Source organism: Pteropus vampyrus, unplaced genomic scaffold (assembly GCF_000151845.1).
Source record: "Pteropus vampyrus isolate Shadow unplaced genomic scaffold, Pvam_2.0 Scaffold548, whole genome shotgun sequence".
Taxonomy (NCBI): Eukaryota; Metazoa; Chordata; class Mammalia; order Chiroptera; family Pteropodidae; genus Pteropus; species Pteropus vampyrus.
The window spans coordinates 591,639-612,448 of NW_011889329.1; the positions used below are offsets into that span (position 1 = coordinate 591,639).

At 38.1% G+C, this 20,810-nt stretch overlaps 1 protein-coding gene across 7 annotated transcripts; it reads left to right on the forward strand.

Annotated features, from left to right (window-relative positions):
• Window positions 1–12,705: 12,705 nt before the first annotated feature.
• Window positions 12,706–16,384, forward strand: LOC111733292. Of its 7 annotated transcripts, none has more exons than XM_023525297.1 (4): window positions 12,710–13,015; window positions 13,215–13,508; window positions 13,931–14,012; window positions 14,107–16,384. In XM_023525297.1, exons 1-4 carry the CDS (start codon window positions 12,866–12,868, stop codon window positions 14,151–14,153), a joined length of 573 nt encoding a protein of 190 aa, XP_023381065.1. In that variant the 5' UTR covers window positions 12,710–12,865; the 3' UTR covers window positions 14,154–16,384. The 7 variants fall into 7 exon arrangements, 4 of the variants coding, with proteins under 4 accessions (XP_023381065.1, XP_023381063.1, XP_023381066.1 ...); XM_023525295.1 differs by having other exon boundaries at window positions 12,711–13,015; window positions 15,212–16,384; XM_023525298.1 differs by having other exon boundaries at window positions 12,711–13,015; window positions 13,934–14,012.
• The last annotated feature ends 4,426 nt before the right edge of the window (window positions 16,385–20,810 follow it).

Genomic DNA, 20,810 nt, shown 5'->3' on the forward strand with positions numbered 1-20,810 from the left:
TCAAAGAGCAATAAACAAAAAACAGGAGTCTTGCTCAACTACCTTAATGTTAATTCATTTGTTTTTGTACTTAGCATTCACTGAGGTAGGCTCTGAAAATGTTAAAAGCCAGAACAAAACTAATTTCCCATAGTCCCTAAAGTGTGTTTTGCATGATTTTATAAATAATTCAAGAATGTGTCATTTTTAAAGTTCTGTTAAGTAACAGCTCCTGCGAATTAAGCTGTCCCTACTGAGTCACTCTTCTACACTGGAACTAGCTTTATTCATCAAAAGGTGAAACCATCCTCTTTCATACTCAAGGATTTATTTAATGTAAACTATTTTGATTTTTTAATGATTTAGAATAAATTATGTAGGCTGACAAAAAAATCATTAAAGAGTGGGCTCTCGTCATGCTTATTAGAAGAACAGTTTTCTGAGCACTTAAAAAGAGTCAGATTGAGGTTGTGTGTCAGGGCTCAAGTTTCACAGCCATCTCCACTTTGAAACATAATATATAAAAGCCGTGAGGTTTGTTTTTTTTTTTTTTTTTAAATAAGAAATCAAGTGTGCTTAAGTGGGAAACATTTAAACTATGGTCAAGCTCTCTACTTTGAAATAGAAGGATCCGAGGAAAGAGTGATGGCTAGTTTGTTGCTGAAAGAAGGAATCTTTGTGAGATGTTACTGCTGTCCCTTTGCTGAAATGGCTACCAGCACTAATCCTAAAGGTCAAGCTGGTGACAATGCCTTCTGAGTAGTGCGTTTCAACATCGTTAAAAAGAATCTATAAAATGAAAGAGCTAAACCCCACCCCTTCATACTGATTATTGTACAATTTAAATTTCAAATTAATTACACATTTATTAAGGGCTCAGAATTAGCATGGTAGGGAATTTAAATAAGTATACGTTAGTGTTTTAATCCTTAAACAACTCAATCTGCTGTTGACATGGTGAAACATTTAGAAAATAACGTAAATGCTTAACTAAAGGCAAGAACAAAATAAGGCAAGAGGAATCCACTTTAAATCTGAGTTCTCCAAATTTAAATTTCTAAAAAGCATAAACGCTTTTTACAAATGCTGACACAATTTAAAAATGGTATTTGGGAGAAAAGATAAACATTTGATAAAGTGTTTATTAGTAAAAATAGACTTGCTACACTGTTGTATTTCCTACATTTCAAGTAGGAAGCGCTATGCATAAGAGGAATTTAGTAGGTATTAAATATCTTGAAGGCAAATGATCTGGGTTCTAGTTCAATTGTGGAACTTTGAGTGAGTCTCTTTAACGTGCTGTGTAGCACTTTCTTGATGCGAAGGTATTTAAGAGCCCTTCTGGCTCTACAGTTGTTAAGGTTTTTATGAACTCTATAGTTTGTGTTTGATCTTGTGTGTGTGTGTGTGTGTGTGTGTGTGTGTGTAGGTACAGACCCACACAGATAGACACAAACTGTACATATGTGCTATATACTAGTTGCTGTGGGCAACCACCACAGAAAAGAAGAGCAGTTGTGTCTAAATCCTGCACAGCACGGAGAGCCCAGGAGAAGCTGAGACCAAGTTGTACTTCTGTCACCGAATCAAATAAAGTGCTACCTAGCCAGTTGTCCGTGGCCCTGATTCTAGACCGTGGCCGGTGTAGAGTGGGGGTGGAGAGATAGTTAAAGCTTTGGGGCTGGAATCAAGGCTTCTCTACTTAATAGTTGGGTAACTTTGAGCAGTTAAATAACTTTAGTTTCCTCAGTTGTAAAGTGAGAAGGTGTAAAAGGTTAGCTCATAAGGTTGCTGTGAGGATTTTATGTCTTAATACATATAAAGCTAAAGCGCTTAGAAACATGCCTGGCACATAATACATATTCAATAAATGTTAGTTGTTATTACGAGATGAATATGGAGTGAACTCTTTACAAACAGAGATGGCTTGATGAGATGGAAACATTGACATAGCAATATAAACAGCTAACAGCCACACTGTGAATGATAAATAAGAAAGAGGGAGACAGAATAACTGAAGCTATTAATAGAGCACTTGGTGCCAGAAAGCAGCAAAAATCCCTTAAGTATGTGCTGTCCAATATGGTCTCCACTAGCCACATGTACTACTGAGCATTGAAATGTGTTTTGTCTGAAATGTGATATGCTATAAGCATAAAATACACACCAGATTTGAAAGAATTAATAGCAAGAAAAGATAAAATATCTCATTGCTAATTTTTATATTGATTAAATGTACAAATGAGAATATTTTGGATACACTGGGCTAAATAAAATATACAATAAAACATGATTTCCCCTGTTTCTTTTTACTCTTTTAATGTGGCTACAAGAAAATTTTAGATTACATGTGCAGCTTGGATTATCATTTTGTTGGACAGTGCAGTGTTCAAGGAGTCAACTGTCCCTGTCCTTAAACTTTTTCCTTAATAAGTCTCTCATTGGAGGCTAAACCACCATGCGACTCTGTCCCAGAAAGTTCCATTTCCCTGCCTCTAGAAGCTCTGAGGAGTAACATTCTATTACTGACACCAGCACTGGGACTTTACTCTGATTTATTCATTCAAATGCTCCCATCATGGGTTTGCTGTGTCTCCTTTGTGGTGAGAATAAAGATTTCTGAAACGGTGTGGAGTCACAGGCTGGCCTGGCTTCTAGTGCAAACTTCATCGTGCCAAACCACTTATCCTCTCACAGCCTCAGTTCATCATCCTAGAACAGAGGGCAACACTAGTAATTACCTATCTAATAAGGTCATGGTGTAAGATATTTATATAGTTAGAGCAGTGCCTGGCACATGGTAAGCCCTCAGTCAATGTTACGGATTATTAAACCTATCTTTGCCTGGTGTGTTTTTTGGGGTGAGGGGGTCTGAATTATTAAATTTGTTTTGAGTTTAGGTGAAAAATCTACCTGGGCTGTTATGCTAATGAATTATAAAATGACAGAATTGCCAAAGATATGACATTTCAGATACTGGTATCCCATGTTTAAGGGAACTGATGGAGTAGAAATAACAGCTCAAATCATTTTTTAAGAGCCATGTGGAAGTGAGGAGCACACTTTGTGAAAGTGACACAGATGAAGAAACAGAGATCGTGTGAAATTTTGGCATTTGGGATTTCTGAGAAGGGGCGATTAATCAAGGTATATGGAGACCCGAGCTACTCACTCAACCTCTGTAGTCCCAATTTTATGCCAGTGGAAATAGGGACCATTTCAACCATCTACCTCATATGCTTTGGGTTAATATAAAACAAAATAATATATGTATGTTGATGTGTTTTGAAAATTGTCGAGCTCTGAAACAGAGGCCACAGATCATCATTGTCTCTTTAAATACCCAAGTACACAATTCAAAAAAAAAAAATAGAACTCAAGTGTCATGGTAATTTAACCGAGGCAGAGATCACCGTGTGCTGGATTTAACGAGGAAGGCTTCCTGCGGGAGGTGTGATTCAAAAGGGTCCTTAAACAATGGGAGGAAAAAGAATTAAACAGACCATCGATCTGCCCAAATCCCTGCCAATCACGTGTCCCTGTCATGAGGTAAAGCACTATACCACTTAGGACACTATTATAGTCAAAGGGGTTCCCAGAATCTTTCTGCTGACTTACATAAATGCAAACGCTTATTTATAGCTTAAAAGATGAGGTAAAATGCAACCTGAGCAGTGGATTCCAACGCTCTCTTTTCTAGAGTATTTTTCTACATGGTAGGTCTATGTGGAATAATTCCACATTAATCCCTGATTTGCTGCACTCTTTGTGACCAAATGTTTTGTGTTAACATTTATATCCACAAAGAAGAAATGTTTTTGGCAGAATATCGAATACTTAAAAGTAATAAGCATCTTAAATTTATGAGAAATTGAAATTTAATAAACAAAGAAAACTCACGGAAATAAAGGAAAAAAGTTCACGGCAGAAATAAAAAGCCAAAGTCTCCATTAATTCTCCACACACCATCTCAGCTCTCTCTCCAGAGGTAATTAATTCATTACTGCTATTATTGCAGTTAAAAAGAAGACCAGGAAGAAGGGGGGGTGTGGGGTGGGGGACAAAAGAACAAAAAGGAGTGGGGAATGAGATAAAGAGCAGATTTATGGAGTGGGAAGAGACCTCAGAGGTAATCTAGTAAGTGATTTGCTTAAATGTCATTCAGCTAGTTAGTGACAGAGCACAGGCTCAAGCTGAGATCTCCTGATTCTCACTCCAGGTCCCTTTTGATACCACCACCTGGTTTTAGGAGAGGGAGTTTAGAGCAGTCAGTAGGAAAGGAAAGGGCCAAATTCCCAGCTTTAGTCTTCTTAGATTCCCAACCCCTCCCCCTCTTTGAGATGTAAAATACCTCTCTCTAACACTTTGAACTGGCGTCTCCTTAATCTTTCCCTAGTCCTTTCTATTCCAAACCACCAAAAGGAACTTCTCTGTGAGCTGTCTAAATCTTTACAGAGAAATTCCCTAGAGTTATCTTTATTTACTCGGGGAACATTGCTTGATCTCTCAGTTATATATTTTTAGACAGAGTTAAAGAATTGCTCGTTATCTATATGGTTTTTGGTCACTAGTAAATAGCGTTGAAATGGAATTTACAAAGTGCAAAAGAGCTGGCATTTCTGATATCCCCCAATACAAATATTCAACCTAGTCACTAGACCAACAATGGAAGTGTCAACACACTCTAAAAGAAGTCTCATAAAACTACAAAGTTGAAGTTGTCTCCACCATCACAGAGTTTATAATCTAGTAGGGCGGATGGACACAGCTCAACTATCCATAATGGCCTCAGCAAAGATGTGATAATACTTTATCTCATTAGCATGTTAGCATATGCTGTAAAATATGATAATTCTAAACTCAGATGAACGCTTTTATTCTTTTTCTCTATAAAAAGCTGGGGTGGGGATCCAATTCATGACATTCCTATACAACAATGGGGACACTGTTTCCACATTGCTCATTCCAAAAGGCATTTCTGAAAGCTAGAGATAGATGCCTTTTAGAAAATGGACCACATTTTCTGGCACAATACTTAATTTATTCTCCTTTGATGACATGCCTGGTGGAATGAAGGAAATGGTTTGGGGGGCATTCCATACAACCTGATGAGTCAGAATTATAACACAGATGGTATAACAGTTTATACAATATTAACAGTTCTTTTAATGTCAAGCTAGTACATATAAAGGCACCAGACAGTGAGCTGTGCTTCTCCTTTTTGACTATATAGTTGAAGAAAAACTAAGAAACAATTAACATGTGAGGAAATTTTCAATTGCAGCTTATGAATTTGAACATAAAATCACATTTTGATGATCAAATGTTCGTTTTTTGGTATCATGATTTCAGATCCTAACCTAGATTGAGGGTGTGAAGGGTGAGAATTAAATCATGTACCCATTTCTCTGTGCCAGGTTTCTTGGAACACTTGAGTAGGAGGATGGTAGTCTTTGTGTCTTTTCAGCTGTTATAATCAGATTGTAGTTAGTTAAAGTGAGAGAATAACTGGATTGTTACATTTTTGATAGCATGAGTCTCCCAAAACCCTCTTTCAGTGTCTTGCTTGCATCTCTGGTGCCCCAAATCTTGGCAGTAAGAAGTCAGGATTTTGGCAAGGAGTCTGAGAAATAGTCATAAGGCATAAGCAGGAAAGAGAAAAGAAGGGGGGAAAAAAAACATTTATTGAGCACTCTGAAGTGCCACGAATTGTGATCACTGTGTTGCTTTCACACATTCTCATTTAATCTTCACAACAGCTCTCCAGGAAAATCGAGCTTGAAAATAAGTCAAAGACTATCTAAAGTTCCTTTCGAAACTGACCAAACTATTAGTGCTGTTTATTCTGGCTCTGTGACAATTAGTGGAGACATCTTAGGCAAGTTATTTTGGAGGCCTCAGTTTCTTCATCTGTAAAATGAAATGATTATCTTACATGCCAACTAAAGAATTGCCAATCTACAATATTGGCTCAAACTATCCTTTAAAAGATATCCTGCTCTGTCATTTCAAGATTTAGTGTTGTTTGGTTTGTTTGGAACAGTATTTCATCATAAACAGTTTTGAAAGAACTTGACCAGGAGTCAGGCAAAATGAAAGGCAAATTGGAATTCGGGATTTTTTTTTTTTTTTTTTTTTACAGATTGTGCTACTCTGTCAAATACTAGGGTTAATTTCTGTAGCTGCAAATATGTAGTAGTGTTAAAAGCTAGCAAAATGAATTTTAAGATTGATTTGCTAAGAGCTTTAAATCTTAAATAACAATACTTTTATGTTACTGGAGTTTAAGAAAGATGCAGTATGCATGCAAAGATTAATCAAGTACAGAGATTAGTTTAAGAATGGTAGGTTTGAATTGTAAATGAAATACTTGAAATTTCAGAAAACCAAAGAACTGTAGACCAAAAACAAGCATAAATGGGGCACTTTGTTTAGGAACCAAAATGTAAAATGACATTTTTAAATTTCTGACACAGAAGTAAAAATCAAGTAAATGTATGACTTTTCCCTCTCAGCAGATTTTAAAGATGTTATAAACTGTTATTTAAAGAAGATCCTTTTGAAGCTTAATGAAAGGGTTAATTAGTTGAGTGGGACTAATATAGCAAATAAAAATTGGTCTTGCTTTCATTAGGTGATTAATCAAACTGATGGGATCTATTCCATTTCTAGTTTGTTGATTATCCTTAGACATATTAAATTTTAAGAAATAATTTGAGCCAAGGAATAAATATAAGGCTATGACTATATCTAGTAACTAATAAAAGATATAACATCCAGATACACTAGTAAATAATGTCAGAAGAATAAGTGTATTTCTAAAGACTGAAAAAGCATGATTAAAACATGCAAAGGAAGAAAATAAATTTTATTTCAGATCAAATTAAATAAAGCCTCAAGTAGGGTAATTAGGTCTGAAGGCTGTTAACATTTGTAAGGTGTATACCTTACTCTAAAGAAGCTACATACTACTGTCATCAGCATCTAGTGGTTTCTATGCCTTTGTTTAAATGGTCTTTAAAGCAAAATTGCAAATGATATAAACATGAAAGGATTTACAGATTAGTCAGTTATTACATTCTAAAAATATAATTTAATCCTAGATATTCACTAAGATTATTTATTTTGTCATTTCTCCAAAATCAACAAGCAGACTCTATATTTAAAATGGCTTTGTTTATTAGCCTTGATATCCTCAAAGGAAACACTAAACTTTGGTCTTGTTAATTAATAATAAAAAAACATTAAAAGGTTTAACATGCTGTAATACACTATTTCTTCTAATACATATCTAATATATATCATGTTTGCTTTTTAACCTTGAGTTCTTCAGTACTTCAAACACGTCCTATAATAATGTTATTTAATTCAGGAAGTTTATCAATTTGATATCTAAACATTTTCACAAATGCACAACCCATATTGAATCATGTCTTCCACGTTTTCTTCTTGCTTTAATCTTCTAGCACATAAACCGTTGTAATCCTTAAAGATGTTTTAATAAATCGCAGGTATAGAAATGGGATCACTAACAGCTATAACGGAGCTGTTTGTCTTAATGCTATGAAATGTTTTTAAATTTAGGGAGTAAAGTTTCAAGTAGTTAAATTCATTAGGACTTGAAAAAGTGTGGGATGATATGGACAGATCACTCTTTTCTGAAAAAATAAAAATACATGCAGAGCTCTATGCAGGGTTATAAATTATACGGTTTTTAAAAATAAAACTGGGTCTTTCCATGTTTGATTTTTAAATCACTAGTCTTCCTGTTGACTTAGACATCCACCTAAAAATTTCAAAAGTAAGCTAGATTACATTTGTTTTGAGAAAATGAAATCTCTTTCACTTTTAAAGTTGATGTCCTCTGTAGGCTGTATCTGTTGAAAGATTCCCTTTTACAGTGAGTGTTAGCTCTGTTATTTAGGTTGTTCCAAGACTTCACTGCAGTCCTTTCAGGCATCTGGATAATTCAACACATTTCACTGTGCCTTCCTCCTAAGCATGAAAAAGGCCAGACAATAGTTTTACTTCCTTCAGCAATCACAAGTCAGGAGACAGTTAACATGAGTCTCTAAGTTTAGCAGAGAACTACCAACCTGAGGATAAATGCTAACTTTGCGGAGAAAAAAGAGAGAAGCTCTAAAAAATACTACTGTGCTCTCTTTCTACATAAGCAGTAGACTCTTATCATGCTTTGTTTCGGTTATAGCACAGAAAACACTGATTTAAATTTTTCTAATATTAAATGAGAACTGTGGTCTGGAGTTTTTACCTCTTAATCATGACATTTTCAAATAACAAACTTACTAGTGTAAAATAATTATATAACTGGATAATCTTTAACATCATGACTTGCTGGCTTTGGAAGAAAATGTTATGGTGATAAGATTTTGGAGATTGTGTTTTGAAAATAAAACTTTATATTTCATCGTGTTCAATACCATGACAATTTTTTACTTAGAAAATTTATAATGGTGCAAAGATGAACAAATTCTATCAGAAAGGTGACTGAAAAAAAGTGATGTGTGTAAAACATTTCTATTTTATAGCTTTTTCTTTGATTATAGTATTACAGTCTGCAAGCAATTTTATGGTTTGTAATACCAGAAGTTCCACTTCTAAGGCCACATAAACAAGAAAATCAAAGTGTTTTAAACGGAGTGTAAAAATACCTTTAACACGATTTAATCTTAACAGTGAATCACTTTAATGTCTACTGAGTCTATTCTCAAGGTAGAATAATTAATTTGCGAAATAATTTTTCTACTAATGGAAGGCAAGTTATTTTTCTATCTTTTCAATATTTACGTATTTGGACTTAAAATATTTGACCTGTAAAAAATATAGCTGTTAGTGAAAGGAAACTGTGTTTTAACATACTACTGAAAGAAGCAAAGATCCACGAAACAGTGTTGTCTTAAAGCATCACATATTAACAAATTTTGTTCCATGTTGTAAGCCCTAGTACCAACATATTTCATCCAAATTCTGCAAGATGTAATTTCATTCTATTTTAATTTATTCTTGTCATTCAAACTATTAACTCATTAATAGATAAGAAATATCTATAAATAACGTAACATTTGTTTTAAAAATCAAAATTTGCAAAGATCAGTTTATAAAAGGAAAGTTTACTAACAAACGAAATTTAACAAAATGCGTATCTTAAACTTATTCACATTTCATAAAATCAATCCAACTCTCCCTGCCATTTGATCTTCATAAAACCTTTTGTGACTGGGATAAATATATTTTTACTTTCTACATTTTTAAACCGAATTATATTAACTGTGCATGTTCAATTAGTGAAAATTTCTGCTTCTTACCAAGAGGTAAATCTTTTGAAATTGATATTTAATTCACATAGACAATATTTAGCTGAAGATGTATTTTTTTATTTTATTTACATGACATATGTTGGTATGGACTATTGATAGAAACAACATACAGAAACTCGTTATTAACTACATTTTTTTCCCTTTGTTTTGCCAATGTAAGTTTTCATAAACAAATTAAGTCTGGGTAACAAAAAAATTCAAATTTTTTTTATCAGGTTGATTTATCTTAATATTCTGGCCATTCAAAACATGATTGATTCATTTAAAAATATGAAATGTTAGTAAATAAATACTTATTTTCAAAAAATGTTAGTGAAGACCGTTTTTGTCTGATTCTAAGGAAATCACAGTTCCTGCTCTAGACTCAAATAGCAAAATAGCATCTGAAATATTTTCTCCTTGGAGCCTCCTCCCCACTCCATTTTGTTCAATGAGTGTTCTGATATATCTTTGTTTTAGGCCTCATGGGCATGCACACTTATACATGAACACAGAACCACACAAATGTAGCAAAACACATATTGTACTAGGACACTGACTTCCTGATTCCAGGCAAAACTAGAGTGTAAGCGACCTTAACTGCAAGCGTAGTTCAAAAAATTAAAGTAGTAAATACACGTAGAACAAAAGCTCTATTCTAGTTGTTGGAGGGACAAAATACTCTTAAATTACTTTCAGGTTTCCATGGGGACCTTTTTGTTCTAAGATACCAATCATTAGGTTTAACAGAGCCACTTCATATTATTCCTAATTCAAGTGAAATGATTTCTCAACTGGGTAAAATATCAATTACTGATATTTTTAAAGGTGTTGAAACCCAAACTACTTGAGATCGCTGCTTTATGTGGCACAATTAAATCTAGAGATCGATATAGAGGAGCCTTCCTCTCCTTTTCAGGCAGATAAAAGCTCATAGTATCTTGACTTAAGGGGGAATACTTTACAGGATATCTGTGTTTTTTTTTTTCCAGTTCATCATAAATTCAAAATAGTGGCAAGGTGTTTAAATTGTGATGAGAATTCTTAGGCTCAGAAAAGATAAGCTCTCTCTCTCTTTGGCTAGTTAAGATACCTTTCTTACACATTCTAATAGAACAACTGGGTTTCTATATAGGCATGAGTTCTAGATTATATATATATAAATACACACACACGTATCATATATACACACAGGCCAATCTGGACATAAATGACATGACTGGAGCTAGGAGCTGTGGGTCCTTTATTTTGCAGAATGCCTAAGTATTGTTTGTCTCACAATACTGGGAGCAAGCAGGAGCCTGGTGGGAGCCTGGAGCCTTAAACCCTGGGCTATGGTCTGGGGGAGGGGATGGGGTTGCAGGGTCACAAGCTCTTAGCTTTTAGCCTCAGCATGACCACAAGTTTTAAAGCATGAAGGGATCACGTGCTTTTCTTTGAGCTCTTAGTTATTCTGACTTTTGGGGTGTGTGTGTGTGTGTGTGTGTGTGTATGCGCGCGCGCGCGCGCGTGTGTGTGTGTGTGTGTGTGAGTGTGTGAGAAATGCTTTGTTCTTTAGCTTTTTTTTGATTCTCTAGGTACTTTGGCTGATGATTACATTTTTTTCCAAAATAAAAAGGCAAAATAAATGACTTCGTGTATCAAAATGTCCTAGTTTTTAAATAACCTGTATTCTGTACGTAATTTTACCTTGCGCTAGACAGGTACTGAGATGGAATAAATTATTTTCACCAGTTTGGAACTTGATCCAGACATTCTATATGTTGCAAGCCTTCGGAAAAAAAAAAATTAAGAACAAGAAAATATCCTGGTAAAGCAATCTCAAAATACCTTATTCCGGGTATTGTTCTGGCTTTAAAGGGAAGGAGAGGTGGGAGGAGGGGTGAGAGTTGGGGGCTAAGTAGGAAGACTTTAGGAGGATGTCTTGTTTAAAGAACTGTTTAAAACTTTTGGAAAAATTTAAGCTAGTGAATGAAGTCCCTCAACAAGGTATTTCCATTTAAAGCCTCTATTTAAATGTTTCACTTTGGGGAGCTACTTCTGCTTGTTCCCTTTTAATAGGATTTCATCTTTTCCAACTCTTTTCTGACTCTTAAACACAGAGTCGAAATGCCAAATTAAGACTTTTGATGTTAATGCGATTTATGTAGGAACATTTTCCAAAATCAGGGTAATGGGTCTTTTTGTTCTGATGATGAGGAGGATGAAGATGTATTTACTTATTGACAGTGAGTTCTGACTGCAACTGCAGGACACAATTAATTATGCCAATAGCTTGTGAGGAGCGGATGTAACTCCCCTACCCTCCTTTTTTCGGGGGGGGGGAGGGGACTTTGGCAGAAGGGGAAGGAGACGCCCTGGGGTCGGATCACATGATATTATCTTCGCGCCACTTTTCGCAAAAACCCTTTTTTTTTAACTCCAGGTTTTGACGAGCTCAAAGGTACCGTTCTTATCTTGCTTTAACACAATGTTTCTTAAAGTAGAGTTTACGATCTCGTCCCTCCCCTCTTCTTTCCACCGTTAGTCTTTACCATTAAAGGTCGGAAGTTGCCTTGCATTCGGTGCAATCTCACAGGAGGGATCTGGTTGGGTAGTGAACTTTGGGCTGCGTAGTTTCCAGAAAGTATCAGGCAGACGCGCCAGAGTGGGCTGCAAGGTCTGTTTGTGCATTTTCTGAAAAGGAAAGCCCACCTGTAAGACTGACGCCTGTTGGAGAAATGAGTGTGACGTTCTTTGCATCCTCCGCTGACTCCCTGAGGGGCGCTGGGTGTTCAGGTTGGACTCCATCACCGGCCAGGGGCGGAAGAGGCCAGTCTTTTGTATTTCGTTTGCCTGAGCTACTACTGTGCACCAAATTGAGAATCACATGGCGCCCTTGTCCTCTTCTGGGCTTTGGACTTACACAATTTCCCGCAGTCACAAGAGTGGAAACGGGCGTCTGTGTTCATTTTGCACCGCCACACCTCTCCCTCCTTAACCCCCGTTTGCCTTCCAGTGCTTTCCTGCCCCGCACCCTGCGTGCTCACTGCCCTGATTTGTAACTCGTTTCCCACACTAACCCCCGACCAGGGTCCCACTCCCGTGTCTGCCAGGGACGTGGAGTAGGTACAGTCTGATCGCATTTTGCCCAGTGTTCAAAGTCTGGAATGCTTAATTCCGTTTTTATTGTGCTTCTTAAACTAGGACATCATCTTATTTTTCAGAGTGTACTTGGGCTTTGGCCTTTAAGCAGTCCGCCTTCGATTGGTTCTCATTAGCTGTGGAATGAGAAGAGGAAGCGAGATAATTACACCGTACCTTCCTTGCATTTGTGCGTATACTCGGTGGCAGCTACCGTTAGCGATGCCTGCCAAGAAACCCTGATTTAGAATGGGGGGGGGAGGAGGGCTCCTGGCAGAGTCGAAACACTCCTAATAGCACAAGGTGGCAGAGGTTAAAACTTTCACGTGTGCGTGGAGTGAATGTGCCGTGTATCTCTTTCCTCTGCGGGCCTTAGCAACACTTTCAATCTAGCGGCGCTGTGACGCGCATGCGCGCGCTGGGTTGGGGACACCCCGGTCCCACGGATGCGTGGGCCTCATCGTCTATCTCCGGCAAGGGGAGGGTGTGAGCGACGCGGGTGCAGGACCCGACGAGATGGTGGAGAGTGTGCCATCCTGGGCTTGGAGCCAGTGGCACCGGCTCCAGCACCGATGCCGCCCCGACCAGTGTCCCAGGTGCACCTTTAATTAAGGACTCGGGCTTGGGGTAAAGGGAAAAATGCCGCATGCGCTCGCCCGTGGGTAACTGGGACTCAGTGGGGTTTACGCTTTGGCTGGGTGGGGGTTCCGTTTCCTAATTCCTGTTTCGGCCGGGTGGGCGGGGGCGGGCTTTTCCCCCTGGTCTATTAAAGGAAGAGGGGCGGGCTTTTCCCAGGGATATAACTCCGGACCGAGGGCCGAGGAGACGGAGCGCTTCTCAAGTGGTGGCAGGAAAGCTAGTGTCCCCGCGCCGTTCCGGACATGGGCGCTTCGGATGAGGCGTGCTCCCGCGACCCCGATGAATTTCCTGAATGCTTTTCCTCACTTCTCTTCCTCGGGCTCCGCGGGACCGGAGCGCTCCGGTGGCGCGCGGCCCCGGGTGCAACGCGAAGGGGGACGCGGAGAGGGGTGGCCAGTGCGGGATCTCCTCGAACGCCACCTGCGAGGGGCGGACGCGGGCCCAATTCAGGTCCCGCGCGGGGCTGCCCAGGCGGGAGGCTGGGGAAGAGGGGGCGACCTACGTGGGGGCAACTATGATCAGGGAGAATTGAGTGGCTGGGTGGGAGGGCACGGAGCGGGCAGAACTTGAGAAAAGCAAAGTACCAGCGTGCAGTTGAAGGGCAGCGGGGAGCACGCGGGAAAGCATCCCCTTTTCTCCTCCACTGCTGACCTTTAGGTTCCTGGAGAACTTGGGGGGGTGCGGAATGGGGGGTTGCACATGGAACAGAAAAAGAACTCCCCTCCCCCTTGGCTCCTCTCCCACCAACCCCGTAATGGGGGCGGGGGGGGAGGCGTGAGCTTGGCGCGTTTTTGGTGCTTTGAATGGAGAACTCCGTTTCCCATAATGCTTTGTTTCTTTCTCTTTAATCTCGGCGGCGGCGGCGGCTGCAGCAGCACGAGGACGGGAGCGCGTGGTGTGAGCAGCTGGAGCACACCCTGGGCGCCGGCGGCCCGGCTTCAACGGGAGAACTAGGTAAGGGTTTGAGAGTCGCGGGAAGAGGCCAAAGGGATTCACAAAGGTTGATAGGGAGGAGGTTTTGTTCGTTATCTTTTTACAATTTTAATAGACTGGAAAGTGGCTGCCCAATGCGTTGTGCACCAGATGAGCGGATAATTGAAGAAAGGAACTAACTGGAGAAGGCACGCTCTCTGACTCATGTGAGGTTCAGTTTTTCCGAATTGAATCCAGTTTGGAGTATTTTTTAATGGAGAGAAAAAAAGTTACAGGTGTAGAAACTCACTTTAGGAGGAAAATTATTATACTTTTATATACTAGCTTTAATATTCTCGTGTAGAAAATCAATTTTAGATTAAAGTGTAGTTTTAATGAATCAGTTTGAAGAGTTTTTTTAAAGACTAGAATTAGTGGTATGAGGTACCATGATGGAAGCTCAACATTTAAGATTTCTTCACTAGTTAAATGTATTACTAATTCTGCATCTCTGATTTTTTTTTGACAAAATTTAACCCATCATGGAAGAGGTAGGGGAACTTTGTGAGCTCCTTTCAAGTATGGACTCACTTCCTTGCTGCATGTCCTTAGGTAAAATAAGCACTTGGAAATGGGAGGTTTCTCATGGATGATAATGACATGAAGGAAAGAAGAGCTAATCTGCCTTCTTTGGGTTTAATGGAGAAAATGGGTCCATAAATGTTTAAACAGAACAAGAGCCCTTTGAAATAGATCAAAATGTGACATCTCTAGGCCATCTGTGCATTATGTGAAGAGTGCAGAAGACTGTTTCTTAAACCAGCTCTAAAATTTCTCTCATTTTCTATTAATGGGGTGGGGGCAGGGACTATTCATTTAATGTATCAGTCACTTCTTGTACAGAGCCTTACCTCAAGAAGAAAATACGCTGACTTTTATGTGCATCTTTAGATAAAGATGGAATGGACATAATGGGCCTATGAATTTACTGTGATGCAGATACCAAGTTTACTAAGGTGGAGATGAGTCCAAAATCTACTCATATTTAAGAATTAGACTTGCAATTGCCAGTGTTATTTGTGTTCAATTCTTTGTAAATAACTCAGGGTATTAATATTTCTCAGGATTTGGCTGACACTCTAAAATTTATCTTGGACTCTCTAAGCCAAAGGAAAACATGTTTTAGGAATATTAACTAGTAGTCATGTTCAGTGTCTAATTATTTATTTATTTTTAACCAGGTGAGTCTGAACAGATCGGTGAAGATGGAAAAGAAGAACTTGTGGGAGACAATTTTGCTACAGGGATGAGCCTTGGCCATGTAAAAGTGCTTACAGTGCAGGTAGCTTTTTGAGATCTACTGCAATGCAAGCACTTCTTACATTACCATGGTGATTTAATCAATGCTATTGAGAACTGTAGTTTGTGCATAATTAAGTTGTTGATGCTTCTGAGCTGTTATTCATAATGTGTCTCTTGTGTTAAGGTGCATCTAGTGCAGTTAGTGAAGCAGCTTAGAATCTACTGCCCTAAATGCCCCTTCTGGCACAGGCTGCCTAATATACAGCATTAAAAAGTATGCCTTGAGTAATCATTTGAATAGAACAAGTTTCAAAGGTTTGATATTTCATTGTTTGTTGGGAGCAGATGTCGGGGACTATGTGCAGTTGTGTACCAAGGATAAGGTCCTAGTAGTACCAAAGTGCTCATAGTGCAGGTAGTTTTGGCATTACTCTACTGTAGTGTGGGCACTTCCAGTACTCTAGGATGATGAATCTCTTTTCAATGGAGAGAATATTCAAAGACACTGCTACTTACGGTTAGTTTTGCAGGTTTGCATTTCAGCGTATATATGTATATATGGCTGTGCAAATCCATGCAAAACTGATTGTGATAATGTGTGCTGTCTACGGTTTTGAGACTGCTTTCCGACTGTCTTCACGTGCATCTCCAGCATTTGCACCCATTCATCCATGGGTGGGGATTTGTTGCATTACTTGTATTATTCATAAAGTATTGCACTTGTCCCGGCCTGTGGAAGAAAAGAGGATTTTATCTTCTTATTTTAATTTTTGAAAGCTGTAAGATCAGACATTGTAAAATGACATGTTTTGCTGTTGTCGGGTGGATCACGATGCAATTTTGATTAGTATAATAGGAGAAAAATTGCACGGTATCCATCTGTAAACCGCAGGACCTTTCTTGACGGCAGTCCTTATCAGTACTAAAGTAAGATGGTACGGTCTTTAGTCACTGCTATTAAAAATGTTTTTGAAATGTAGGAATTTTTAAAACGATAAAAATTTTAAATAAAATTGAAAGCATGAAGTGTGTTACGTGAATGATCAGATTGTTAATTCATGTAAATGGACCTCAATTTTGCAAAATAAATGAAATTTTTGATCTGAAAAAAACTGGACTCTTTTTTTTTTTAAGATTAACAACACTAGAGGATTTTAAAAAAATCATGGTTGGGGGTAGTCCTAAAGAAAAACTTGGGCATGGCTCTTTTCTAAGTTTACATCTATGTAAAGCACCAAGACACCTAATTTTAGGATTCCTTTTACACTTAAAATATTTAGACAAAATGTGTTCATTTGTTTTAAGTGTATGTGTTCAATCTATGAGAGAGAGATGCAAGATTGTAAACCAGTGGGGCGCCTGCCCTTGAAGAAATGGGCACACTTGATCTAACAGAAGAACAAACTTGTCAATCAAACTCAGTTTCAGAGTTCTATGATGAAAGCATTTGGTGGAAGGGCCACAGGGAGAGATACCTCCTTGCCTTGGAGGCCAGTAAATATTAGAAACCTGGACGTGGGCTTATTGTTAGGATTTGGGGTTCAGGGGCTCTGTAGCATGACTCACCTTGAGAAGAAATTACTCGTGCCCGGCTTGTTAGCTGTTTGGGACAGATCGCAAGGTAGAAAAAGTGAATGTTGACTAATATAGTAAGTGTTAAATTTCTTCTGCCAGTTGCCACCTAGATAAGGGAGTTTGGATTCTCTAGTGGTTCTTAACTGTTAGCATTTGCTAAAACACAGATAGCCACTCCCTGCCTCTAGAGACTGAGTCAGTAGGACTAGAATGGAGGTAGCATTTTTAACCTATTCCTAGGTGATGATGCTGCTGGTCAGGAAACCACCCTTCGAGAACCACTTTTCAACAAAAACGAAAGACCTCAGCTTCCAGGACAAATTATGGTGTTTTTTAAATTTCAAATTCATAAAATTGAAAGGAGTCTAGACAGATCCTGGTTCACTTTCTAGTTCTATGTTTCATATTTTAATGTTGACCTTTAAGACTAATTTGTCATGTATTTGACAAATTAAACTAGGTATGTGGTAGTTTTACTATGGGCCAACATGAGCATTTAGTTATCAAAAAGAGATGCTGGCAAACTAAAGACCTTATACATGTGTCATTCTTATTTCCTGCTGCCATGGGATTTTTGAATTTTCAAACCTTTTTAATTTTCCCTTATAGCATGGGTCCAATTTAATCAGTAAGAGGAGCTCTTACTGATTTGCGCTTTAGCCTTGAGCTAGTTGCCTAAGGCTTCCGTTTCCTCATTAGGGGAAAGGGTGATAATGTTGGTCTACCTCAAGGATATGTGAGTTAAGTAGTTCTCTGGTGGTAGAGATTGGGGGTGTGTATTTTAATTCTTAATAACAAAGTGAAATCCTAATGAAAAGAGACTTTTGGTAATAAATTCTGTCTTCTAGTATTCAGTGTGTGTGTGTGATTTTTTAACGTGACTAATGCTCGAGGCAATTATAGAAGCATAAAGAACTCTACAGATATTTCCTGTGCTGTCTAATGCTTACTACTTTGTTGGTGCCTAATCATAGTTAAGTTTGATGTGGCAGCAAAACAAAGGTCTCCCTCCTCTCTAATAAAGTAGCTCAGTAAAAGAGGGGATTAAAGCTTATTTGTTATAATCCTTAACACCACCAAACCTCTGCTTTAATGATACAAGTTTATTGTCTCAAGTGGTTCACTGGTGCTTTACCAAAGGTGCCTAGTATGCAGACGGTTATTGCAGTTTCCACTTTTAATGGGCATGTGTGGAGAGGCTGTGTTCCTTAGGGGTAGGCCCCTCTGTCCATTACAGTCTCAATTCCTTCATCTAAACTCAACTGACCTGGATGATCTTAGGGCCTCTTCTAGCTTCAAAAATTCTGATCTGTCCTTGTTAAAATTAGATTTCTCAAATATTTATAAAAGTGCTTTGTATTTAAGTTATTTGTTTAGAATTTGAGGGGAACGGGGTAATTTAAATCATTAGTCATGGGCAAAATTAGTACTACATACATATACTATGTATATAACGTACTCATTTCTAAAGAATTGCAGTAAGTTTAGTAGAAACATTCTCAGGCATATTTGCTGACTTTGATTAAGAGGGTAGTTTAATATCCCCTGGATTTTCAAGGTCATCAGTATGGGCATTGATTTTCCCTAGATAGAAGAAAGAGTCTATGTGGCATAATTTTAATTAGCCTAAACATATTTTGATTTGAAAGTTGCTTTTTTGGCAATCCTCAGTTGTATTAACTTTGAAATGGGACAAATAGCAAAATGAGTGAAGGTACAGTATAAAATTTCAGCTGAAAAAAATCCTTACTTATAAATCATAGCCTAGCTTTATTTTTCAGTAACTAAGGAAACAGAGAAGCCCAGGAAGAAGTGACTTGCTCTAGTTTTTGATAAATGAAAAATTAGAGACCAATACATGAGTGTCACGCAAATGTTTGGAGGCAGGGGGTAGGGCACCTAACCAGGGCTGGGAAAGGAGTGTGGCTGGGTCAGGAAATACTTTCCAAGTGCAGTGTCAGGGGAGGCAGCCTGAAGGGAGTCAAGGCAGGCAAGAAGGCCAAAGAAGGGTCTTTTGTGGACATAGCTGCTTATGCAAAAAGCAAGGGAAGGACGAGATCAGATCGAAGCTCTTCCAAAGAACTGCACTTGGTTGAGAATGTCTGGCGTGTGTGAGGGGATAGGTAAGTTAGGACCAGCTCATGGAACCTTGTTCCAACTGAAAAGGGAAGTCACTTAAGAGTTTTAAGAGAATTTTTAAGTGACATAACCCAAATTTGCCCATTTAATAAGATCACTCTGACAGCAATGTAGAGGCTGGCTTGGAGAGCACTGTGCCTGAAGTCAGCTAGGAGATTATTTTACAGATGGGAGGTGAATATTTGAATGAGGACAGAGACAGAGGGATAGAGGTAGAGGCAGCTTTCATCTACAAATACATGGGTAAATTTAGTACAATTCCAAACAAAATCTCAAAGGAATGGTTTCCAAACTTCACAATTACTCTAATGTTCATCTGTAAGAATGGACAGAAGAATGGTCAAGAAAATAGAAAAAAGGAATCATGAAGTGGAACTTGTATGAATAGATATTAAAACCTATTCTAAAACAGCAGTTTAAAGCAATGCAAATATAAAAATAGATGTCTGTTGTTGAGATTTCTGTTCTATGGATTGAAGTATATATACATATTTAGATGATCATTTCGAATTGGTAAAAGATAGATTATTCAGTAAAAGTTGCTTGGATAATTGGTTAACTTTTTGAAACAAAACAACAGCTAAAGCGCTCTCTCAGCCCATGTATCAAAAAAAATTACAGGTGGATGAAGGGTTGAATATAAAAAATGAAACTGCATTATATTACTCTCTCCGCTTTTCTCTATATTTAAATTCTTCATAAACAATTAAAACAAGAATTAAACTATAAAATACTAAGAAGAAAATAAGGTGAGATATGACCATGAGATTGAGAAAAGCTGTTTCAAGCATAACACTGTTGACAGAAACTACTAAAAAAATGAATTTGAGCATATAAAATCTTTACATGAAAAACAACTTTATGCCAAAAAACATCTTAAAATTAAAAAGCAAAAGACAAACTCGAAAATCATGATGTTTAATGTAGTAAATTTCCCTTCTTTCCTCCCTTCCTCCCTCCTTCCCTCCCTCCCTCCCTCCCTCCCTTCCTTCCTTCCTTCCTTCCTTCCTTCCTTCCTTCCTTCCTTTTATTCTTCCTTCTTCCTTCTAGGAATGTTTATTAAGCATCTATTATGTGCCAGGCACCCTTTTAGTGCTAGAGAATCAGTATAAACAAAAGTTCCTGCTATCATTGATCTTATACTCTAGTGAGGGAAAGCATAATAAAATAAATATTTAGTATGTTACATAGTAAGTGCTATGATGAAAAATAAAATGTGTATTAGTTTGCTAGAGCTGCCAAAGCAAACTGGGTGGCTTAAAACAACAGAAATTTATTCTCTCATAGTTCTAGGGGGTAGGAGTCCAAAATCAAAGTTTTGGCAGGCCCTCTGAAGTCTCTAGGGGATGATCCTTCCTTGCTTCTTCCTGGCTTTTGCTGGTTGGTGACAATCCTCAGCATTTCTTGATTTGTAGACACATCACTTAAATCTCTGCTTCTGTCATTACATGATACTCTTCCTTTGTGTTTGTATGTATCTCTCTGTCTCTCCTCTTATAAGGACACTAATCATTGGATTCAGGGCCTACCCTAACCCAGTGTGACCTCGTCTCAATATGATTACGTCTGTAAAGATCTAATTTCCAAATAAAGTCACATTTACAGGTATGGGGGTTAGGACTTGAACATAGCTTTTGAAGGGACACTATTCAAAAGATAGGGAAATAGTGCTGAGTTGATTGCTATGTTAAAATACAATGATCATGGGAGTTCTCAGTGTTGAGGTGATAATTGAGTAGAGAGGAGGTGATGAAAAAATCTGCTATGCGAATATTGAAGGAAGATCACAGTATTCTTAATCTACAAAGAACCACATAATAATAA